Source organism: Emys orbicularis, chromosome 1 (genome assembly GCF_028017835.1).
Source record: "Emys orbicularis isolate rEmyOrb1 chromosome 1, rEmyOrb1.hap1, whole genome shotgun sequence".
NCBI classification, from domain to species: Eukaryota; Metazoa; Chordata; order Testudines; family Emydidae; genus Emys; species Emys orbicularis.
Window position 1 is genome coordinate 353,915,028 of NC_088683.1, and position 23,762 is coordinate 353,938,789.

Genomic DNA, 23,762 nt, shown 5'->3' on the forward strand with positions numbered 1-23,762 from the left:
TAAGATTTCTTTTTTTAATAGAAACCCAGATTTTGTTTAAAATTCCACACAAACTGGAGTAGTAAAACTCTGCATATTCAGTTAGGGTTTGTTTACATAAACATTTAATTCACAGCAAGCTGGGGTGTGAATCTTCCACACACTAAGTGTCCCTGAGGATCCTGCTGACGCACTCTAAAAGTTCATTAATGTGCTTTGATCTATCCCACTTTGAAACAAGAGTAGATTAAAGTGCACTAATGAACTGTTATGCACATTAGCAGTGTCCACGCTGACATTTAGTGCATGGTAGGCTTGTATGGGGTAAATTTACACCCCAGTTTATCTAAACAAAATGTGTTGTAGATGTGCCCTTAGTTTGCCCTGTCAGCATAATCTAGGCATGGGTGTGGCTGATTGCTCTACTGGTATTTGAGCAATTACCTGTTGTGTGTTGCATTAAGTAACCGGCTCTTGTAAACTATACATCAGCCAGGGGTAGGCAATTTATGGCACGTGTGCCGAAAGTGGCACGCGAGCTGATTTTCAGTGGCACTCACACTGCCCGGGTCCTGGCCACCAGTCTGGGGCGCTCTGCATTTTAATTTAATTTTAAATGAAGCTTCTTAAACATTTTAAAAACCTTATTTACTTTACATACAACAATCGTTTAGTTATATAATATAGACTTATAGAGAGAGACCTTCTAAAAATGTTAAAATGTATGACTGGCACGCAAAACCTTAAATTAGAGTGAATAAATGAAGACTCGACACACCACTTCTGAAAGGTTGTCGACCCCTGCATCAGACTTACAAAATAAGTTGTATTTCAGAAATGCAGCTGTGTTCCAAATATAATTGGCTATATGAATCCAGTATGTTCTAAGCTATCCCTTCTATCTAGCATCAGAAGAAAGATTTCCCAGCAGTTTAATACAAGTTGGTTGTTTGCTGCTCTACAAACATCTGGAGTGTTTGCGTTAAATCTGGAGCCACCATGCTGTATGGTTCCCATAGGGATGCAGAGTAATGCAGGATGACAGATTAACTGCTGCTCAGATCAGCCTACAAGAAGGGGAGAGAAGCTAAAAGGTCCCCAGGTGCAGGCTGTTCTGCCATGCATGTTTTGCTGCTGTTAATTGGGGTGGTTATAGGGGTGGGCAGAGGTAAAATACAGAAATAGGTAACTTCGGCCTTGCCACTGCTGCAGGATTTGGAATGTGTTAAAATTGACATTTTTACAGTGCTTTATGGTGGTGGTTTAAGGTATCTGAATTTTGCATTTTCTCTTATTTTCTCCAGTGACCTTCAGAGGCTTGGAGAACTTCAGTCAGAACTGGCAGGGGTGGCAGACTTCTCCGCAACTTACCTTCGGTGTCAGCTGCTCCTCATCAAGGTTAGGCTTCATCTGTGTTCCTAGGGCCTAGAATCCTGTTGTAATTGGCTGTGTGTGTTTGCCAGCGCAGTGCTGGGCAAATCTTGCACTTACCATATTTCATGTGTGCTAGTGAGTCTAACCACTTACGAAGGCTGCTTTAGGAAAAGTGATTTATGTGAAATCGTGGATCCAGTGGTGCTCTGAGCACAGGACTGGAAGTAAAGGGCTCTTGAGTTTTGTAGCCTGATCCTGTAATGGTTGCCAGTGGGACTCATTTAATGAGAGGAGTGTACTAAGGTTCTTGCCCCAGAATCAGATACAACAGAATCAAAATTGACCAGTTCAGTATCTTATAGGGAACTCTGGGGTGTATGGCCAGGGCACTCACACACACACAGCAAAACACAACCTTAACCATCTTTATTAATACAGTTACTAGAGAAAGGAAAGCCCCAAAGCAATAGCATTAATAGAGTATTAGAGAGATCTTAAATGTTATCTCTTGTATAGCATATGTTCACAGGCTTATATACGCATACCACCAGATCTCCAAGAAAGTGGTAAGAGACAAAGGACAAGCCCTGTTTCTGGCATGCCAAATGGGTCCGATGGACTGGATCCCTAATGCTTGAAGATAGGTGATAGATTATAGCACTAAAATATTGAAGGGTGGAGGGCTAGCTTCCTCTTCATGTGGGTTCTTGCTTATATAGAGCCAGGGATGCACCATGAATATTCATATAAGTACCCAGTCTCCTCTGTCCATATCCAACTTCCTCGCCCTCATAATAGTGGGGTTCCTTTACCTGGTAGGCTAACATATTAATCCCTATATGCTCATTACCATATTGCTAAAGCAAGTTTGTGGTTAAATATCTACCAACGATCCTATCCTAAAATATCCAAGCTTAATATCAGTTCCGTATTCCTACGGTTGCCTCATCTCATTTTATGCCAACTTTTCTCTTAAGCAAGCTAGTTCCCCAAAATCTAAGGTGACTGTTGGGCCACTTTATCTATGCAAAAGGTCATAGGCCTATGCTTCATTTATGCTAATTTGCTTAAGCCAGTGTTTTACAATATGCAGGCCTGTAGGTTCCTTGAGTTGCTGCTAGGTAAAATCAAGGCTAAGCTGGCTCTAAGGGCTACAGTTTTTAGCCCAGCTCTGACACTGCTTCCCCTCTGTGCCTTTGGGCAAATCAATTAGACCTTGTTTATACTGTGATTTCAGCCACCGATGTGGCTCCACTGATCTAAACCATGCACCAGGGGAAACTTTGTCTACACAAGGGGTTTGCAAGTGCAGCTACACTGGCTTGAAATCCCAGTGAAGACAAGATCACTGACCCTTTGTTGACGATGGTCTTTGGTAATGGTTCTAGCGGAACTGGTGCTGAAAGTAGTTTGCCTGCTGATGGAACAAAACTATTTTCAGTACTATGCAGAAAAGATTCCTAAGACTTGGAGCAGAGTCTTCGTTGTGCTCTCTGTTATCATATTGGAAACAGTCCCAATAGCAGGTAAACTGTTTTCATCCACTAGGACAACCGTTGTCAGCAGAAAGTCAGTTTCTTAGCATAGAGCAGAACTTAAATTCTCTGCCTCATGTCTTCATCTATAAAACAGGAATAATACAGTAACTACTCACTTAACGTTGTCCTGGTTAACATTGTTTCGTTGTTAGCTTGCTGATCAATTAGAGAACATGCTCGTTTAAAGTTGTGCAATGCTCCCTTATAACTTTGTTTGGCAGCCGCTTGCTTTGTTCACTGCTTGCAGTGGTGGGGGGGGCTTGGAACCAGGGTGGACCGGCAGCCCCCCTAAATTCCCTGTGTGGCAGCCGCCCAGCAGGCTATCAATTGCCAGGCAGTTCAGCTGTCCCTCCCCCCACTGCCATGTGCTGCTCCTACCCTCTGCCTTGGAGCTGCTCCCAGGAGCCTCCTGCTTGCTGTGTAGAGGGGTGTGGGGAGAGGGGTGCTAATGTCAGGGTGTCCCCCTTCCCCTGCTCCTGCCTCCCCACTCCTGTACCCCATTTCCACAGAGCAGGGGAAGAGGGGGACAGGACAGAGCTCAGGACGGAGGGAGCTTGCTGGCAGCAGCTGCTGTTTCAACTTGCTGATCTACTTAAAAAGGCAATGTACTTAGAGTGGTGTCAGCGTACTTAAAGGGGCAATGCGCATCTCTCTCTCACATGGTGTGTGTGTGTCTCTGCCATGTTGTCTCCCCTCCCTCCATTCATGCTTGCTAATCATTTAGCAGCAAGGCATTACATGGGAAATATCCCAGACTCCACTACCTCAACCAAGCTTCACAATCATCATTGCTGTGTACAGTATTAAATTGTTTGTTTAAAACTTATATTGTGTGTGATATATTAAAAATATAGTCTTTTGTCTGGCAAAAAAAATTTCCCTGGAACCTAACCCCTCCTATTTACATTAAATCTTATGGGGAAATTGGATTCACTTAACATTGTTTCGCTTAAAGTAGCATTTTTCAGGAACATAACTACAGCGTTAAGCGAGGAGTTACTGTACTTACCTAGCTTCCAGGGATGTTGTGAAGATTAATTTAATGTGTGTACATGCTTTGAATATCTACTATAAAAGTGCAAAGCATGAATGATTTGCAAATGATTCCCTTCTAAAAAAATAACTGTATTGCCTAGTAAAATAGAGGATGGTTATAAAAATGGGGAAAAAAAACATTCTTTGCTCTGTGTGAATTTGCCATTTGGCTTCTCTCAATGTTAGGCCAGGCAAATCTTCAAGTAAATTTGCAACCCAAAGAAAGTATTACATATAAGCAGATACAACTCAGTGCACTAGTCAATAGCTGGGACAGCAGCTTTTTGCAGAAGCGGTATGTGCTGCCCATGCAGAGAATCAGGGCTTGGGAGTTACCTTGACAGTCCCTCTCCTCCAGGGGGGTGATTGACGTGAACCTATTTACATTGGAGAAGGGGATATGCTACCGTGACCCCCTGGCAAAAATAAGTTCTTTTTTGTAGGAGGTGGGTGGATTCTACTTGTAGGTTGGCTCAGGTGAGGGAAAAGGCAGCGATCTTTCTAAACTACTCATGATTTCATAATACCTGGAAAGACCATACAATTTAAAATCTTAAACAGATTGGAAAGTGAGACCCCTCCAGTGCCACGTCAGCCCCTTCCATTAGGAAATTAACACTCCACTAAAGTATTTTCTGTGACAGCACAGAAGCACTTAGGAGCAAATCCTGCCCCTTCCCAACCTCTCTGGGATCAAGGGGTCTCAGACATAGAACTAAAGCTTTTCCCTCGTGCATGGGGCTGGTGGACCAGGATTTTAAGAGCTGGTGCAGATAGTGGACACCCTGCATGTTCTGAACCTTGGCTCCCGGGGTGTTGCTGTGCAGTCATATGGAAGGGAAGATTGGGTGGGAGAGGTGGACAGTGTAGGGGGTGGAGCATGGCAGTGGATCTCCCTTGCTGATTCTGTCACAAATCATCAGAAAACAATAGATACTTTGGTACCAGTGTCAGTAGCTGTGATTATCTAGTAGTCTTAGTAACTCACTAAATCTTCTCCATTGTTTTTTGGTGGGGATGGAGCTGCCTACAGAGGTGTCCTAGAATATTACTGCGTCCATGAGCTTCTGAGAACAGGCTGTTATGCTTACCTGAAACCTGATGAGTTCCTGATCTCGGTCTGGGAAAGTGGTGATCATCCAGGATAGGGGAGTGTTTCTTGTTTTCCCAATATCCATATCCTGTACCTTTTAAAGAATACTTTATACTAAAGCTATTTTGGCAAGTAGCTAATAAATTCATACTTGGAGTATAGCTTTTACATGTGAAACCTAAGGTGGAGATAAGGTGTATTTGTTTACTTTATTTTATTTTATGGAGTTTTCAGATTCTTCCATTTTCTATTTTGCTCATATTTTTAAAGGCACCCCTGCATCAGGCCGACACATTCTCCAGGAATGAAGAAACTGTGAGTGCTGCCTTTTGAGCAGCAAGGAGGGGTTGTCTGGGAGACAAAAAAAAACACTCCCTCTTCCTGTGTTGTTCCCAAGCCCTGTTAGCACAAGAATATAACATATATTTTCACTCTTAAATTATCGTGTTGGACATTTATCAATATTCCATGGGTTTCTTTTGTAGGCCCTCCAGGAAAAACTGTGGAATGTGGCAGCTCCTCTCTACCTGAAACAGAATGCTTTGGCATCAGCTGCTGCAAAACAGGTGAGACTGTAGGAGCCATGTCTTCATGAGGGCAAGTCCTCTGGGCAAGGACCTTCCCCATATGCCATATGCCTCTGACTATTTAAGTAAAATAGACTATTTTAGTAATCTTGGATTCCAAAAGCAACATGAATTGTGTGTGAGGTGTGGGATGAATGCTAGGCTGACTTGTATGTAACTCCACATGTACTGAAGATATTCAGAATTGCTTGGATGCTGTGGGGTGTTTTTTTTGTTTTTTTTTGTTTTTTAGAGAAAACTACACACACTCAGATAATTGGGTGATATCTAAATTATGAGTCAACCATCTGATTGAAGATATTATGATTATGTAGAACTCCACATTCAACATATTTAAATGCCTGTAGGAAACTAAAAGCTCTCTGCGTGTCGTCTTCAGAGGAAGAACTACCTAGGCTGATTTTGTTGCAGTTGAGTCTGAGTCTAACTAGTCTGACAGTCGCTCACAAGATCAGCTGTGCTAAAGTCACCATAGAAATGTAGGGCTGGAAGGGACCTTGAGAGGTCCTCAAGGCCCGCCCGCCCCCCTTGCCTTAGGCATGACCAAATAAACCTAGACCATCCCTGACAGGTGTTTGTCTAACCTGTTCCTAAAAAGCTCCAAGGACAGGGATTCCACAACCTCTCTTGGAAGCCTATTCCAGTGCTTAACTTCCCTTACAGTTAGAAAGATTTTCCTAATACTTATCTTAAATTTTCCTTGCTGCGGATTAGGCCAATTACTATTTTTCCTACCTTCCGTGGACATGGAGAACAATTGATCACTGTCCTTTTTGTAACAGCCTTTAACATATTTGAAGACTGTTATCAGGTCCTCCCTCAGTCTTTTTACAAGACTAAACATGAGCAAGTTTTTTTAACCATTCCTCTTAGGTCAGGTTTTTTTAAACCTTTTATCATTTTTGTTGCTCTCCTCTGGACTTTCTCCAGTTTGTCCACATCTTTCCTGAAGTGTGGTGTCCAGAACTGGACACAGCACTCCAGCTGAGGCCTCACCAGTGCCAAATAGAGCAACATAATTACAAAGGCCAATGTCATTCTGGGGTGTATTAACAGGAGTGTTTTACATACAACACTCTTGTTAATACACCCCAGAATGACATTAGCCTTTTTCGCAACTGCATCACATTGTTAACTCATATTCAGTTTGTGATCCACTATAGCCCCAAGATCTTTCAGCAGTACTACCACCTAGCCAGTTAGTCCCCATTTTGTAATTGTGTATTTGAGTTTTTTCTTCATAAGTGAAGTTCTTTGCACTTACCTTTATTGAATTTCATCTTGTTGATTTCAGACCAATTCTCCAATTTGTCAAGGTCATTTTGAATTCTAATCCTGTCCTCCAAAGTGCTTGCAACTCCTCCCCATTTGTTGTTATCCACACATTTTATAAGCATACTCCATTGTCTAAGTCATTAATGAAAACATTGAATAGTACCACACCCATGACTGACCCCTGCCGGACCCCATTAGATACGTCCTCCCAGTTTGACAGTAAATCATTATTAATTACTCTTTGAGTACAGTTTTTCAACCAGTTATGCACCCATTTTATAGTAATTTCATCTAGATCATATTTCCCTGGTTTGCCCGTGAGATTGTCATGTGGGACTGTGTCAAAAGCCTTATTAAAATCAAGCTATATCATGCCTACAGCTTCCTCCCCCCCATCCACTTGGCCAATAAACCTTTCAAAGAAGGCAATTAGGTTGGTTTGGTGTGATTGGTTCTTGTCAAATTCATGTTCGCTATTACTTATAACCCTATTATCCTCTAGGTGCTTACATGAGTTCTTAAAGATAATTGCTAAGGGTTCAGAGATAGCTTCAGCAAGTTCATAGTATACTCTACAATGAATTTTATCAGCCCCCCCCCCCGATGACTTGAATACATCCAACCTATCTAACTATTCTTTAACCTGTCCTTTCCCTGTTTTGGGTTGTGTTCCTTCCTCCTTGTTAATATTAACTGTGTTAATTATCTGGTCACCATTAACCTTTTTAGTGAAGACTGACGTAAAATAGACATCAAACACCTCATCCTACTTGATGTCATCCATTTTAGCTCTCCTTCAATGCTAAGTAGTAGTCTTATGCTTTCCTGTGTTTTTTCTCTTGCTCCTAATGTATTTAGAACCTCTTCTTATTGCCTTTTATATCCCTTGGTAGGTGTAATTTATTTTGTGCCTTCTCCTTTTCTGATTTTGTCCCTACATGCTTTTACTATTCTTTTGTACCCCTCCTTAGTAGTTCATCCATGTTTCTGCTTTTTGTCGGACTCCTTTTTGATTTTCAGGTCATTAAAGAGCTCCTGATGGAGCCATGTTGGCCTCAGAGGAAAAAGTAGTAACTTTCCTTTGCATTGGGATAGTTTGCTATTCTGTCTTTAATATAGTCTCCTCTCAGAAACTGTCAGCTCCCATGAAATCCTTTTTCCCTCAGGCTGCATCAACACTATGCACCACTGGCAGCGGCATGCAGTGTATGTGTAGTTACATGCCATAGTGAAAACCACATGGCAGTGTGTAGTTACATGTGTCAGTGAAAGGCTCTGGCAGAGGGGAGGGAGAGGGGAAAGACTGAGCTGCCCATTGCTTTCTCCCTTCCAGAGCCTTTCCCCATTGCCAGAATCTTTTTCTGCGGCAGGGGAAGGACTCCCACTGTCTCCCTGCTGCTGGACACTATACTGCTAAAAGTAGCAATGTTGATGTGGGAGGCATGACTTGGGCTTGTAGAAAGCCATGTAGGGTATGTTCTCAAGTATAGGCCCATACCCTTCCGGCATGTCTACTCTACCCACCTAAGCCTTGCCTCATTGTCTACACTCCTGTTTATACCTGTGCTAGAGGGGCTACATTGGTGTGTTCCCTACATACTGCCAAAAGAGGCGTGCAGTGTAGACATACCCTTAGATTTTTCTTCCCATGGGACCTTACCTACCAGCTCTCTGAGTTTGTTAGTCTGCTTTTCTGAAGTCCATTGTTCTTATTCTGCTGCTCTCATGTCGTCTTTTTCTTAGAATCATGAGATCTATCATTTCATGATGACTTTCACCCAAGTTGCCTTTAACTTTCAGATTCACAACCAATTCATCCCTGTTAGTCAGAATCAAGTCTAAAATGTCATGAAACATCTAAAAAGTCATCTCTCTGACCATCTCTGCATATCAAATGCTGGCAGTTGATCTCGTTAGCTGTGTCTTAAATGATTCTGTTGGATTGGTGAAAGTCAAGGATTTATCATCCACTTCGATGTTTTTGTAACATTGGTGTTGCGATTGACTTGATATTGTTGCCTGTGAGCTGGACCCCAGATATAAAAGCTGTCTGTTTTTAGTTCAGATTAGAGATTGGACTGAACTGGTATTTGGAACTTGGGCACAAGCCACAAACATAAGAACAGCCATACTGGGTCAGACCAAAGGTCCATCTAGCCCAGTATCCTGTCTTCTGACCGTGGCCAATGCCAGGTGCCCCAGAGGGAATGAACAGAACAGGTAATCATCAAGTGATCCATCCCCTGTCGCCCATTCCCAGCTTCTGGCAAACAGAGACTAGGGACTCCATCTCTGCCCATCCTGGCCAATAGCCATTGATGGACCTATCCTCCATGAATTTATCTAGTTCTTCTTTGAACCCTGTTATAGTCTTGGCCTTCACAACATCCTCTGGCAAAGAGTTCCACGGGTTGACTGTGCATAGTGTGAAAAAATTCTTCCTTTTGTTTGTTTTAAACCTTTACCTTAGACCTTAGTCCATCCCGTGCTTGCTGCACATTGGGCTACCCACATTTGCCATCCTTGCCTGTCAACTGCCCTTCTCTCCAAATCTTCCCATTTCATGTTGAGGTGCTTGATGTCGTTCAGAACTGTTTGTTTCCATGTTATTTGTGGTTTTCCTCTCTTTCTTCTTGCGTTCTGGCTTCCATTCAAGGGCAGTATTTAGTAAGCGTTCTTTTTCCATTCTCAGCACATGTCCCAGCCACTGATGTCTTCTTTTGTAGATTATTTGTGAGCAGGTGCCTTGTCCAGTATTTTTTCTGATTTCTTCATTCGTCTTCCTATCTCTGTATGTTATTCCCAATATTCGTCTCAGACATTTGTGATGTAATGGATGCAGCTTTTGTGCATCTTTCTTGGTAAGTTGCCATGGCTCACTGCTATATGTTGTGATGGCGATAGCAATTACTTTGTACACATTCAGTTTTGTCTTGAGGGAGATGTTTTTGAGTCTTCCAAATGCAGCGTTTGCCTTCCCAATTCTTCTTCTTATTTCCTCGGAACTAGTTTCATCGTGGCTGATGGTACTTCCGAGATACGTAAAATTGCCCACCTTCTCCAGTTTCTCTTCTTCAATTTTGATTTCTGTCCCTATAGTCCACATGAACATGACTTTACATTTCTTTGCATTGCATCTCAAACCTATCTTCTCCATTACTACTTTTACTTGGTTTGTGCATTTTTGTAGTCCGTTGGCATCTTCACTGATAAGAGCTATGTCGTCAGCAAACTCTAGATCAAATAGCCTTGAATTGTTCCATTTTAGGCCATATGTATCACTGTTTTAAACCTGCTGCCTATTAATTTCATTTGGTGGCCCCTAGTTCTTGTGTTATGAGAAGGAGTAAATAACACTTCCTTATTTACTTTCTCCACACCAGTCATGATTTTATAGATCTCTATCATATCCCCCTTAGTCGTCTCTTTTCCAAGCTGAAAAGTCCCAGTCTTATTAATCTCTCCTTATACGGCAGCTGTTCCATACCCCTAATAATTTTTGTTGCCCTTTTCTGAAACTTTTCCAATTCCAATATATCTTTTTTGAGATGGGGCGACCACATCTGCACTCAGTATTCAAGATGTGGGCGTGCCATGGATTTATATAGAGGCAATATGATATTTTTTGTCTTTTTATCTATACCTTTCCTAATGATTCCTAACATTCTGTTCGCTTTTTTGACTGCCGCTGCACATTGAGTGGCTGTTTTTCAGAGAAGTATCCACAATGACTCCAAGATCTCTTTCTTGAGTGGTAACAGCTGATTTAGACCCCATCATTTTATATGTATAGTGGGGATTATGTTTTCCAATGTGCATTACTTCGCATTTATCAACATTGAATTTCATCTGCCACTTTGTTGCCCAGTCACCCAGTTTTGAGAGATCCTTTTGTAGCTCTTCGCAGTCTGCCTGGAACTTAACTATCTTGAGTAGTTTTGTATCATCTTCAAATTTTGCCACCTCACTGTTTACCCCTTTATCCAGATGATTTATGAATACGTTAAGTAGGACTGGGCCCAGTACAGACCCCTGGGGGACACCACTATTTACCTGTCTCCATTCTGAAAACTGACCATTTATTCCTACCCTTTGTTTCCTATCTGTTAACCAGTTACCAAATCATGAGAAGACCTTCCCTCTTATCCCATGACATCTTACTTTGCTTAAGAGCCTTTAGTGAGGGAACTTGTCAAAGGCTTTCTGAAAATCTAAATACAAATCTAAGGTTTTCCCATGTTCAATTTTGATAAGACCCATGATGCTGCTACCCTGAAATGACAGAGAACATGCACAGAAAAGCCAAAACTGGAGAATCCAAGTAGAAGCAGAGGAGAAACGTTTGTTTCCAGGTTACTGAATAGCTCTCTAAGCCGGAAACAAGTGTCTAGTCCTGTTGAGAGAAGATATTGACTATTTGAGTCTCCAGTTAATTAAAATGTAATGAAGAGACAGCTATCACTGTCTGTCAGAGCCCACTGTGCTGTAAACAGCTGTCTCCAGAGACTGGTGGAAATAAAAGTCTGTTAGGCTTGTATATCTTTCTCTAATTGCAATAACTTTACTGGCAGCTCTGCCCAGCAGTACACAGACCCCTCGGCGAGGCTACTTGTTCTGACTGCACATGCAGCTCACTCCCAGAAAATGAGAGGAGAGGCCAACCTTTCTTACAGTGTAACTTGGTCGTACTTGACTTCAATATGAAGTGCTACTTGCAGAGAAGTTAGCAACCTTCTTTAATAATCTAAGCACTTCTCCAATTTATTTGTGCACATTTTATATGTTCTACTATAATCAACTAATGTAACATCACAAATGGGATAACTTATTGCCTAAACTTTGAACTATACATTTTAGAGAATCCAGAATGACGTCTGTTTTGTTTTGTAGCTGAAGCTTGAAATCGTACAGGAGCATTCCTGACTATAAAGTTGATTGCAAGAGGATTGGACACTTTTTTTTTTTAAAAATCAAAATCGAGACAAACCTGAAACTGCCCATTTAGATCTTAAACTCAAACAGGGTCTTTGTGGCTGCTGTTTTTTGCTTACCTCTTGTGCTAGCCTACTGTATCAGGACAGTTATTACAGGAGTGGGTTAGTGGGCACCAAAAAGCTTACAATGTGGGGGGTTTGAAACAGGATGCAGGGAGAGATGACGACATCAGGAAAGAGAGAGGGATGGGTAAACAGCACATAGACACCTCCCATGAACATCCTTGTTTTTGCAAGATTTCATGCATTGTATTTCTTTTAATTTATTTAGGGCTAGATTCTAATCCCCTTTACACATGTTTGGTACTACCTCATTCCATGAATAGTTCAACTGAAATTATGAGACTGAGATGCATGAGTAAAGGTCTCTGACTCTGACGACTACACTCGCCCAGCAGCTGAACAAAATCTGACACAGTTAATCACATGGTGTTTATATTGTAGATTATGGAAGAAACGTACAAAATGGAGTTTATGTACAGTGGAGTGGAAAATAGACAAGTGGTCATTATTCACCACATGCGACTGCAAGCCAAAGCGTTACAACTTATAGTGACTGCACGTACTACTAGAGGGTAAGAATTACCTGCAGGGGAGGCTTCTTGAATGGGTTAACTGCAAAAATCCAGTTCTCTCAAGCTTGGTTGCAAATGACAAAGGTAACTTACATGTGTAATACAAAATCATATGCGAATTATGGGTCATTAAAAGACTGTTGAGAATGAGATGGTTTCTTCATTTATCTTCAAAGCACCGGTTGAACTACACAGCATAAAGTCAAGTTATGAACTTGCTAGGAGTGTACAAACCATTTGGGTTTTTTCCTCTGACACAAGGATATGAAATACATATCTAATCACTTCTAATTTGATAGGGCCTCGTTCATTTTAGACCTGAAAATTTTGAGTTTATTTAAATAGGAAAATGTCAGATGCATATTTAAAAAAAACCCATCATATTTATATTAATGGATTACCCTATAAGCTTGTTAATGAGTCTTTTCTTTTAGAAAAGAAAAAAAATCTTTTGACTGACTTATTTCTGCAGTGGATGTTTTAGGCACTAGTACTGCAAATACTTAAGCATGTGCAGAACTTTGATCAGATGAGTGGCCCTGTTTAGTTCAATTTGATTATTCAAGTGAGTAAAGTTACACACGAGTTTAAATGTTTGCACAATCAGAGCCTTATGTCTGTACTGGAGCTGGAAGGTGTATGAGACATACCTGCAGTAGCTCTGATCAAGCTAGTGCACTAAAAATGGAAGTGTAACTATTGTGGCACGAGTGGTAGAAGGGTCTAGCCATCCCAAGTACATACCAGTTCAAGATGCTGATTATGTACTTGGGTAGCTAGTCCCTCCCGCTGTCATGCTGCCACAGCTACACTTGGATTTTTAGTGTTGCTAACTCAGTCAAAGCTAGTGCAGATATGTCTCCTCAAGCTGGAATGTACACCTTCCAGGGGCACTGTAGACATACCCTTAGTTTGTCATGGTTAGGGCACAATATTAGGAGGCTGGATTTTTAGCTTTTATTTCCAGCTGTAACAGAGTTGCCTTGGGAAGTCACTTAACCTATTTGCTTCTCAGTTTCCCATGTTACAATGCTGAAGTTAATACTTTCTTCACAGAGGTAAAGAATCTGTTTAAACGCAAAGATTTATTTTATGAAACTATCATGCTGGCCTCTCATCTGTAAGATCTTGCACTTTCCACAAGCACAGGATGTTCCAGTATCTCTAGATACTTTTCTAATGCTGGTAGGATTATAACCAGTTTTTAATTGGGGGAGAAAAATAAAAAGAGCCTTTTATCTTCATTTCAGAGTGGAACCCCTTTTTGGAATGTGTGAAAATTTTTTACAGGAAGTGGATTCTTTTCAGAGGTGAGTTCCCCATTGCTCTTTCCCTTTCTATTAAAAAACAAAAAAAAAACACCTCAAGAACATTGATACAAAATCCTTTCTCAGGAAAGCTGAAAATAAATATGTTATATGTAAAAAGCAACAAAGAGTCCTGTGGCACCTTATTGACTAACAGACGTATTGGAGCATAAGCTTTCGTGGGTGAATACCCACTTCGTCAGACGTGACAGACAAAGTGGGTATTCACCCACGAAAGCTTATGCTCCAATACGTCTGTTAGTCTATATGGTGTCACAGGACTCTGTCGCTTTTTACAGATCCAGACTAACACGGCTACCCCTCTGATGTTATATGTAATTATAATCTCAAATAGAATGTGTCAAACTGATTTTAAGCTTTTAAGATGTATGTAATTCTAAAAAATTAAAAAAATCCAAAGTTGCATAGTATAGAAAAATTTTGCTCTCGATCTACACAGTGGGTTTCATCTTGGATATCTGGCTTTCTTTTCAGCTCCTATTGCCACCAATGAGATCTGTGCATATAGGGCCTGATCCTGCACCTATTGAACTCAATTAGCTCAGTCATGTAGAATTGGGGTCTTAGCAAAAACAGAATATAACCATGTAAGTAGAGAATCACTGGGCAGGTCCGAAAAAGGAATCCCCCCTCCCCCCCCCCCGTTTTCTTTAATGACTGCACCATATGGATTATTAAAAAGTTTCTTATGGCTTGTAACAAATGCCCCAAGATCTTAATCATCTCACATTATTAGTTAACAGATTTAAAAATCTTGTGCAGTTTTTGGCTTCTAATAGGCTGACAGTTTTTCTTCACTTTTAAAGTGGCTATCACTGTGGTGTCTGTGATTGTCCACATGCATTCCACTTCTGGTGTGCATGTGCCAGATCAGATTTTTTGGACCAGCAGTATCCACTGGGGTTGTGCCTGCATGCTGGATGCCCTTGCCCACCACCCACCCATGGGCATAAAGACCGAATGAGCCCAACTGTCCCTCAGTTCCTTTTTACCATCCATGGCTGCAAGACGGAACCCCTGCAATGTCCACTTCTCTGCACACTGTGCGACTTTACTGAGTATATATATATTGGAGGTGATGGGGGAGAAGACATTACATTATGTTACACTAGTATGAATAAAACTCCTCTTATTCGTGTTATGGACTTCCCCATATGGCTGCAATCAAGCCCTTTGGGTTCAAAACTTGCTCCTGTCGCTCCTTCTTCAAGATGAGACTGAAAGTCAGAGAGGCTCATCTTAACTTTTTCTCCTGGATGCTCAGCAAGCGCCGCTCAGATACGGAAAAGAAGAGCCTACTGGACCTGAACAGGCTTCCTCTGTGAGTGCTCTAGGAAGAACACTGGCAAGTGGAGGAGCACTTGATCCAAGGAGTGGTTTCCTTTTCTTCACCAGATGGAGTTACTCCTCTCTACTTCCACTCAACCAGATAGTTTCAAAACAGTTCAGGAACTTGTGTGTCATGTGGTCGATAGGGTAGAAATTCCTGTGGAGGTAGTGCAGGAGAAAAAGCATAAGCTTCTTGACATTCTACTCTCCTCCATGCCCAGAAGGCTGGCCTTGCCAATTAATGTTGGAACCAGCAAAATAAAAAATAATAGACCCTGGCATCTATGGCACCTTCCTCGAAAAAAGGCAGATATGCACGATCAAATCCCTTCAGGTTGAATATTTCTATGTGCACCCAGTTTGTGGGACTTGGTAGTAGCAGCTGTGCATGAAAAATCCAGGTAGCAGGGACCTCCAAAAGTGACGCAAAGAGAAGGATCTGAATAAATCAGATTTACCTGGGAGGAAAAAATAATCACCGTTGAGCCTGCAGATGCAAATTGCAAATTACCAGGTGTTCTTGTCAAAAGTAGGATTACATTAATTGGGACAAGGCATCACAATTTACTGAACGCTTCCCTCAAGAAAATAAGGAGGAACTGTTATCTCTCGTAGTTGAGGGACATTGGGTGGCTCAGATATCACTGCAGGCAACATTAGATACTTCGGATACTGCAGCATGTTCCATAGCCACCTTCATTGCCATGCACAGGAATTCATGGTTACTATCTTCTAGAATACTGAGGGAGGTCCAGACAACAGCTGAGGACCTCCTATTTGAAGGTTGTGACCAGTTCAGTGCTAGAACTGATGAAGTCCTGCGGTCTCTGAAAGATTTGAGTCACTCTCCATTCCTTGAGTCTGCATGCCAGCCCCAAGCATGTCGGGTAACAGAACTACTCTAGACAAAGGCCCTCCGCATGTTACAGTAGAACCTCAGAGTTACGAACAACAGAGTTACGAACTGACAAATCAACCGCAACCCTCATTTGGAACTGGAAGTACGCAATCAGGCAGCAGCAGAGACCAAAACAAAAAAAGCAAGTATAGTACTGTGTTTAAACGTAAACTACTGGGGGGAAAAAAGGGAAGGCAGCATTTTTCTTCTAAATAGTAAAATTTCAAAGCTGTATTAAGTCAATGTTCAGTTGTAAACTTTTGAAAGAACCATAATGTTTTGTTCAGAGTTACGAACATTTCAGAGTTCCGAACCATCTCCTTTCCCGAGGTGTTCGTAACTCTGAGGTTCTACTGTATAATTGACAAAGATCATCAGAGCCACTGAGGAAGAAGTAGAAGGCCTTCTGCCTCTTCCTCTGCTATTGCACACCCCGTGTCCCCCATACAGCAGCAAGACTGAAGCTGGTGTCAAGAGCTTTTCAGAGCCTTTGGAGGATCTGTACCCTTTCCCACCTGACACCCCTTTTGGCAACTTCCTCTTTATTTTCAGGTGGCCTGGAATTGAATTACCTCAGACCACTGGGTCATAGAGATCAATGTGGGGTATTCCATTCAATTCAGACTCTTCCTGCCCCCCACCTCTTTTCCCCATTCCTCTTCAGGAGCCCCTCTTAAGACATACTGTTACAGCAAGAAGTTGGCTCCCTTCTAAATCTGAGAGTACTGGAAAGAGTTGTTTCTGGAATTCAGAGGGGAGAGGGGTTTTACGCATATTATTTTCTAGTCCCAAAGAAGGTGGGTTATCACCCAGTGCTACACTGAAGATGTCTCAGCAAGTTCATCCATCATTTCAAATTGAGGATGGTAGCTGTCGCTTCCATAATCCCATCCTTGGATCCCCAAGACTGGTTCGCGGCTCTCTACTTACACACGATGACTTAGCTAGATTAGATCCACACAGGCAGGTTAGATCCCACTCTGCCCGGGCTCAAGCAGCTTCTCTGAGAAGCATAGCAATTTTTTCTAATGCTGAAACCGAGCTTGAAACTTGTCCATTTATTCTGATATTTTTAGAATGTTCCTACTGTCACGATAGAGATAATAAGATAAAGCTGAAGCAATAAGTGGTTTAATTGAGCATCAGTCTCATTGAGTGACTGTAATAAGCATTTGACTTTTGTTCAATATATTTTTAACACGCACAGATGTTTTATTTCTGAACTGCCCCATATGCAAGACAGTTTTGTGGATAAGCTGCTGGACTTAATGCCCAGACTTGTGACCTCCAAACCTTCAGAAGCGGTGAAGATCCTGCAAACAACGCTACGACAGAGCACCTTCCTTCACCTTCCTCTTCCAGAGCAGGTCAGTAATCCATAGAGGAATGAAGAGCAGCCCAAGGTTCCAGGGTTAACTCTGTCCTGGTGGAGCAGGAGGCTTTTATGGCCTATTTGGCTGGCTAGTCATGAGGGATATTTCTTCAGATATTGCACAGTGTTTCCAGGACTGTCCTCAAAAAGTTAAGGAGCTCGAATAATTTTTAGATAGTGTCAGGAATTTCTAAAAGTTTACATCGTGTTTTCTTAGATGTTTGTTTTCTCCTCCCCACCCTCTTCCCTTTTCCTCCCAGATCCACAGAGCTACTTCAACTATTATTGAACCTGCTGGCGAGTCTGATAACCCTTTGAGGTTTACATCAGGACTCGTGGTGGCATTGGATGTTGATGCAACTCTGGAACATGTGCAGGACCCTCAGAGCACAGTTAAAGTTCAGGTAATGAGTGATTCTTCCTAAAGGGAAACAAGAAAGTAAAGTCTTTGAGGAGAAGTTTGCATTTTCCCCTGATGCGCACCATAGCAATATTAGTATTTCTAAATTATAAATAATTGTGAACTTTAACAGCAGTGAGGAATTTTTGTGTGTAGCTAAACACAACAGTATGTTTAGAGACTGTCCTGACCCACGGAGTCCAGATCTTCACTTACCCAAAGATTGTAAGAGTTTGGTTTGAGCCCATCTCTTCTTACATAACAGCTAGGAACATCAGGTATGATATGTTGGATCACAACACTGGTCTGTCAGGAACACTGTCATGCCACTCTTGGATTGCAGACTCTTCAGATGGTGCCGCCTTTTGTATTAAAAAAGCACCTAGCACATTGTGAACATTAGCAGAAACAATTAATAAATGCCAATAGAAAAATCTGTACACCCTAGTGGGATGAATAAAATTATGGAAGCAGAAGAGGCTTTTCTCAAGGATATATAAAGATATAAGCCCATTGCTCTCCTTTGAGATAATTAACTAAACTGCAGGAAGTGAATTATTTTTTTAAATGTCGCCAAGAGGATGCATGTGGAATGGTACTAAGTAGTTTATATAGCCCTACAAAGTGTTCACTACTGGACGATTACCCAGTGTTTGGTGCAGGGGAGAGTGCCACCTTCAGTATATTTTTTTGTATACCATGGTCCTGAATGGCTGGTGTATAGCCAGTAAAACTAGAGGATATGGAATCTTATCAACAAGGTACGCTATGCATTCCTGCCTTCCTAATGGTAGCAAAAAAGTACCCCCATAATGTGTAAATTCCAAGTACAGTAAATGTTGGATTGTTTTGTCTCTTTTTCCATAGGTATTATATCCAGATGGACAGGCACAGTTAATCCACCCTAAACCAGCTGACTTTCGAAATCCTGGTCCTGGAAGGCACAGATTGATAACTCAGGTTTACCTTTCTCATACTGCCTGGACAGGTAAGGAATAATCAGATTGAGTTTATATGCTTAAATGTTGCTGTATCTTTATAAACAGGAATGTATCTTTTTGTACCTCAGCGGTTTGGTACATAGGGTGCATCTCACACACACGAGAGAACCTTTTTGGAGGGCTTCTGTGGATTCTGCCATTGCCTCCTCCCACTGAGCTTCCACATCCTTGAGGAATCTCCTTAGTCCCCTCTTGACCCTGCAGGTACTTGCACTCCTCTGGCTGACTGATACTATTCGTTAATTAACCAGAGGGGCTGCTGTTTGACACAACACCTTCACGGACCTTATAGCCTTTAGAATGAGACACCAGAAACTAAACTGGGGTCACCCCTCTCAGCACAGAGCATTCGCCCAAGACCTCAGAATGTAGTGAGATCCTGGAAGACCAGAGAAGGGCTAATGTAGTGCCTGTAAAAGGGGGGAAAAGAGGAGCCAGGGAACTATAGACCAGTCAGCCTGACCTCAGTACCTGGGAAGATTAAATCTCAGGAAAAATTTCCTAACTGTAAGAACAGTGGAACAGACGTCTAGGGAAGTTGTGGAAGCTCCTTCACTGGAGGTTTTCAAAAGGAGTCTGGAGAGCCATCTGTCTTGCATGGTTTAGACACAACAAATCCTGCATCTTGGCTGGGGATTAAACTAGATGATCCTTGCAGTCCTTTCTCACCCTATGGTTCTATGATTCTACTATTCTAATTTAAATGCAAGCAGTCGTGTTAAAATGATCCTGGTAATTCATTGGTCTAGATCAAGACAGAGAATTTCTGGAACTATGTGTATGCTACATAGTAAATTTACTGCTGATTTATGTTTACACTCTTCTATGCCAGGGTTTCTCAACCTTTTTCTTTCTGAGCCCCCACTCCCCTATGCTATAAAAACTCCATGGCCCACCAGTGCCGCCACAACTGGTTTTCTGCATATAAAAGCCAGGGCTGGCATTAGGGGGTAGCAAGTAGGGTAATTGCCTGGGGCCCCATGCCACAGTGGGCCCCGCAAAGCTAAGTTGCTCAGGCTTCGACTTCAGCCCCAGGTGGCAGGGCTCAGGGCCCTGGGCTTCAGCTCTGAACAGCGGGCTTAGGCTTTCTGCCCTGGGCTCCAGTGAGTCTAACAGTGGACCTACTTGGTGGACCCCCTGAAACCTGCTCGCGGCCCTCCAGGGGGCCTCAGAACCCTGGTTGAGAACTGTTGCTCTATGCCATATAAAAAGGCATTTATCCCTGATGAGATCTGTGAGTTTGATATTAATGTTCAATATTACTTGGCTTTCCATTTGCAACATGCTTCAGCAACTGGCAATATGGGGCTCTAGTGGCCAGACCACCAGCACAGAGGTTGGATGTGACCAATGTATGATACCAATGCAAGATCAATCATATGAAAATTCACTTTCTGCTTGGTATTTTGTTGTCCAGTCAATCAGCTGACTGCGTATTGTGTGTTAGTTAGTTTGGATTTTTTTCTTTTCAGAGCCCTGTCAGATTGAAGTGAGGTTACTACTGGCGTACAACTCCAGTAAGAGCAAAGCGTCCACTAGACTCTCAAAATCCACCTGGATTGACAGCATGGAGGCTCTTCCACCGTCTGAATATGGCATTGAGGGAACCATACCATTCAGCAAACCTGTCAAAGTGTATATAATGCCAAAACCTGCCAGACGGTGAAGTCAATCACTAACCGACTTTATTTGTGGGATTGTTGGGTTATATGTAAACGAATTGCTATGTTCAAGATAGTGAATCAGACCCAAACAGTGTTACCGTTAATAATAATAATAATAATAAAAGATACCTCCGAAGAAGACAGCTACAAAATAACAAATGGCATCCCCTATCGAAAAGCTGGTTGATTTTTATAAACTGTACCAGTTTTTGCAGATGGTTGTGAATGGTTTCATTGAATACACAAATAGTTACATTCAATACACAGACATTTCTAAATCAAAGCAACAAAAACAAGACAATTCCTAATTAAGATTGGCATTCCCTCCATTAATATTCCCAAGGGCCAAATTCTGCAGTCCTTAATTCCTACCTAGGCAAAACACCCAGTGGCTTCCCTGGGAGACTTTTCCTGAGCGAGTGGTAGGTACAGCTGGCAATATTTATTATGCAAATATATCGTAAGGATGTAGATGCGTATTAGTGTCTTACGACTATGATAAATCAGGCAGAGTTTTAGGAATGTCTAGAATGTGTATTCGTGCATTGGTCCTTGTATGCCCAGTAAAAATCCTTCTCTAAAGAGCTGTCATGCCAGTGCAGGAGGTACTTCTCAAAGTTGTACAACTTGGGCTGGCTCACACCTTGTGCACCATATTGAAGTTAGTGGCGTTGCATGGGGTATTAATCCATGCCACGTTTGGGGTGTTGTCTGTTTTAAAACAAAAAATCTGTCACCAACAATGAGACTTTATTTTGAAGACTTAGGTTGGTTACCTAACATAGAGTAATAGCAATGCAACATCCGTGTAAAATCAGTGACTTACTTTCCTTTCCCTAAAACGATAGGGAGGCAATATATATTTACCCAGTGAACTTAAACTCTTCTTCTCAACTTCGTTTTGTGTGACTCCTTATGAAGAATGTGTGGCACAGGCTTAAGAGTTAATAGCTGTTTTGTTCCAGTATAATGCAGGCTCTTTTTGTAATCTTGTGCTGAGCTTATCTTGCTATGGTTAGATAATTAGCCTTCCAGTTTGTGCAACTCTGCATCAGTTTTGGTAGTCAAAGGAAGTCTAAGATCTGCTTCAGTAGCTGGTCACACTCAGTAAGTGATATTGAGCTACATTGTGCCTATCCTCTGAGAAGGTACAAGTGGTGGGATCAAAGGTATATGGAGATTTACCTAAGGGGCAGGCACAGTTTGCAGCCCTTCAGTCAAGGAGCAGGAGGATTGTTCTTGGCTCGTGTCTACTGGCCCATGCTCTGGGAGGTGTTCTACTTGCCTGAGAGATGCTTCTGTTGGGAAGGTGTCTCTGTACCTCTCTGTAACACAGGGCTGTGCCTCTTGTGATTTCCAGCTATGGCAGATAGGCTTTACCGGAAGCACTTAGCCAAATGTTGCCTGTGTTCGTAAATTATTTGTAAAAATGTGTATTTGTAGCAAGTTAACTGAATTGCTAAAAAATGCTTTCACTTGCATACAAATTAGCATAAATAATTTTGCATAAAACCCCCTTTAAGTGTGCTTTTCTACAATAAAACTGAAAACCCCAATCTAGCCGGTTTCTATTTATTATAAGAGTGAACATGTATTGCTGTAGGGGTTTGTGCTAATGAAAAAAGAGGTCACTACTTGTTTAGATTAAGATATTGGCACATTTCAGGAGTTGAGGCACAAAGCCAAATGCCTGCAACCACTCAGCTGTATTAGGTATTCCTGAATGAAACCTCACTTCGTAACATTATTGCTCTTACAAATTGTTTTTATATTTCACCTTTAGGGCCCTGGTTTGAAAACAGCCTGCAACAGAGTTACCAGCTAACTGCTGTGTGGCGGCCTAAGTTCAGTTCCCAGCGGACAGGGTTTGATGTACATCTCTCATTATGAAGCTGTATCCTGGGCAAATTCTTGATGTATTGAGCTACCTCCTGACAGATGTTCTTACCCTTGTTTTACACTTTGGCAATATTTGTATAGTTTGTCCTCCCAATAAAAAATTTGGATTCAATTTATGTCCATATTATAAAAGCCACCACAACTGATACCCTCGCTAGCAGACGGACATGAGAATCCAAGGACTGAATGAGCCATGGAGAGTCAACTACCCGATCAACCCTAAAAGCTGTCCTGCCATGTCAGGGTGAAGCCTGTTGTTGGGCAATAGAAGGAAGCTTTGACAGCTGCTGCCTGTTTTTCATATAAACCATCATGTTCCATTGTTGTTAGTGAGATGCCGCGCATGAGCACTGTATTTGGAAAGGGGGGAAAAAGTTACTTTTGCTGTTCTGGGGCTAAGAAGCTCTGAGCTATGGATAGCCAACTGGTTTAGGACCATTGATTAATCAGATTCTCCTTTCTGGAAATGTCCTATTGTAAATGGAGAGCTGGATATCCTTTCCTTATCGCTAAGCATTGTAATGAAAATGTTCTGTTTAACTCAAGGAAGATAATGACATGATGGAGAATCCCTTATTCTTACGTTGGGCTAGTGTTAACAGTCAGCTACATGGCATGTAAAATATGAGACCAAAGTGTCCTTTCCCCATCTTGGTAAGGAACAAGGGCCAGATTTTCAAAGGTATTTAAGCACCTAGGAATGCAGATAGGTGCCTAGTGGGAAATACAAAATGCATCTAATATGCATCTTTAAGCACCTAAATATCTTTGAAAATCTGGCCCTGAAAGACCTTGGCAAAACTACAGATATGGAGAATCATAAAACTTCAGAGGGAGAATGAAGATCCAATAATTTGTTCCCTTGCTTCCCACTGTATGTTCTCTAGTTCTAAATGATTCAAGCAATGGGGCTTCCACTGTCCTTGTGAGATTCCACATCCACTTAGTCCTTAAAGTCTTCCTGATGCTCATCTTCTATTTTTCTTTCATTTCATTACTCCTAGTTCCACCTCATTGCAAAATCCTAAGGAATTCTCTCTCTTGGGTGTCTTCTACCATTCAAACAGATGACGACTAATCCCCTTTGTCATTGTTTGGCTCAGCTACTGATGGTTATACATAGTTCACTCTTTACAAATCTTGAAGTCAATTGCTGTGGCTCCAAACTGTGATTTTTACTTTGGCTCTCTTACTGCCTTATTGTTTGCACTGCACACTTATTTTATAGTTTGCTATCAGACCTTGCTTTCTTTTGGGTGCTGTTGCTTTTCTAGTCTTTTCCCTCCTAGTTAGCCTGTCCTGAGGATTATTTTCACCCAGATGTTCTCTTACACTTTTCTGCACAGATTTCTGATCTGTCCAGGTCCTCCTATTATGTCTTTCATTTTATGGGGGTTCTTATAACTCCTGCTAACTTACTT

At 41.8% G+C, this 23,762-nt stretch overlaps 1 protein-coding gene across 1 annotated transcript in view; it reads left to right on the forward strand.

The window, feature by feature from the left end:
* Positions 1-20,497, forward strand: part of INTS4 (integrator complex subunit 4) — a 51,932-nt gene extending 31,435 nt beyond the window's left edge. Inside the window, exons 16-23 of the mRNA XM_065408131.1 lie at positions 1,284-1,377; positions 5,505-5,585; positions 12,320-12,450; positions 13,701-13,760; positions 17,213-17,372; positions 17,638-17,781; positions 18,645-18,765; positions 20,251-20,497. Of these exons, the coding sequence (XP_065264203.1) occupies positions 1,284-1,377; positions 5,505-5,585; positions 12,320-12,450; positions 13,701-13,760; positions 17,213-17,372; positions 17,638-17,781; positions 18,645-18,765; positions 20,251-20,444 (985 nt within the window). The 3' untranslated portion in view covers positions 20,445-20,497. The remainder of the gene's footprint in view (positions 1-1,283; positions 1,378-5,504; positions 5,586-12,319; positions 12,451-13,700; positions 13,761-17,212; positions 17,373-17,637; positions 17,782-18,644; positions 18,766-20,250) is intronic.
* Positions 20,498-23,762: the final 3,265 nt, after the last annotated feature.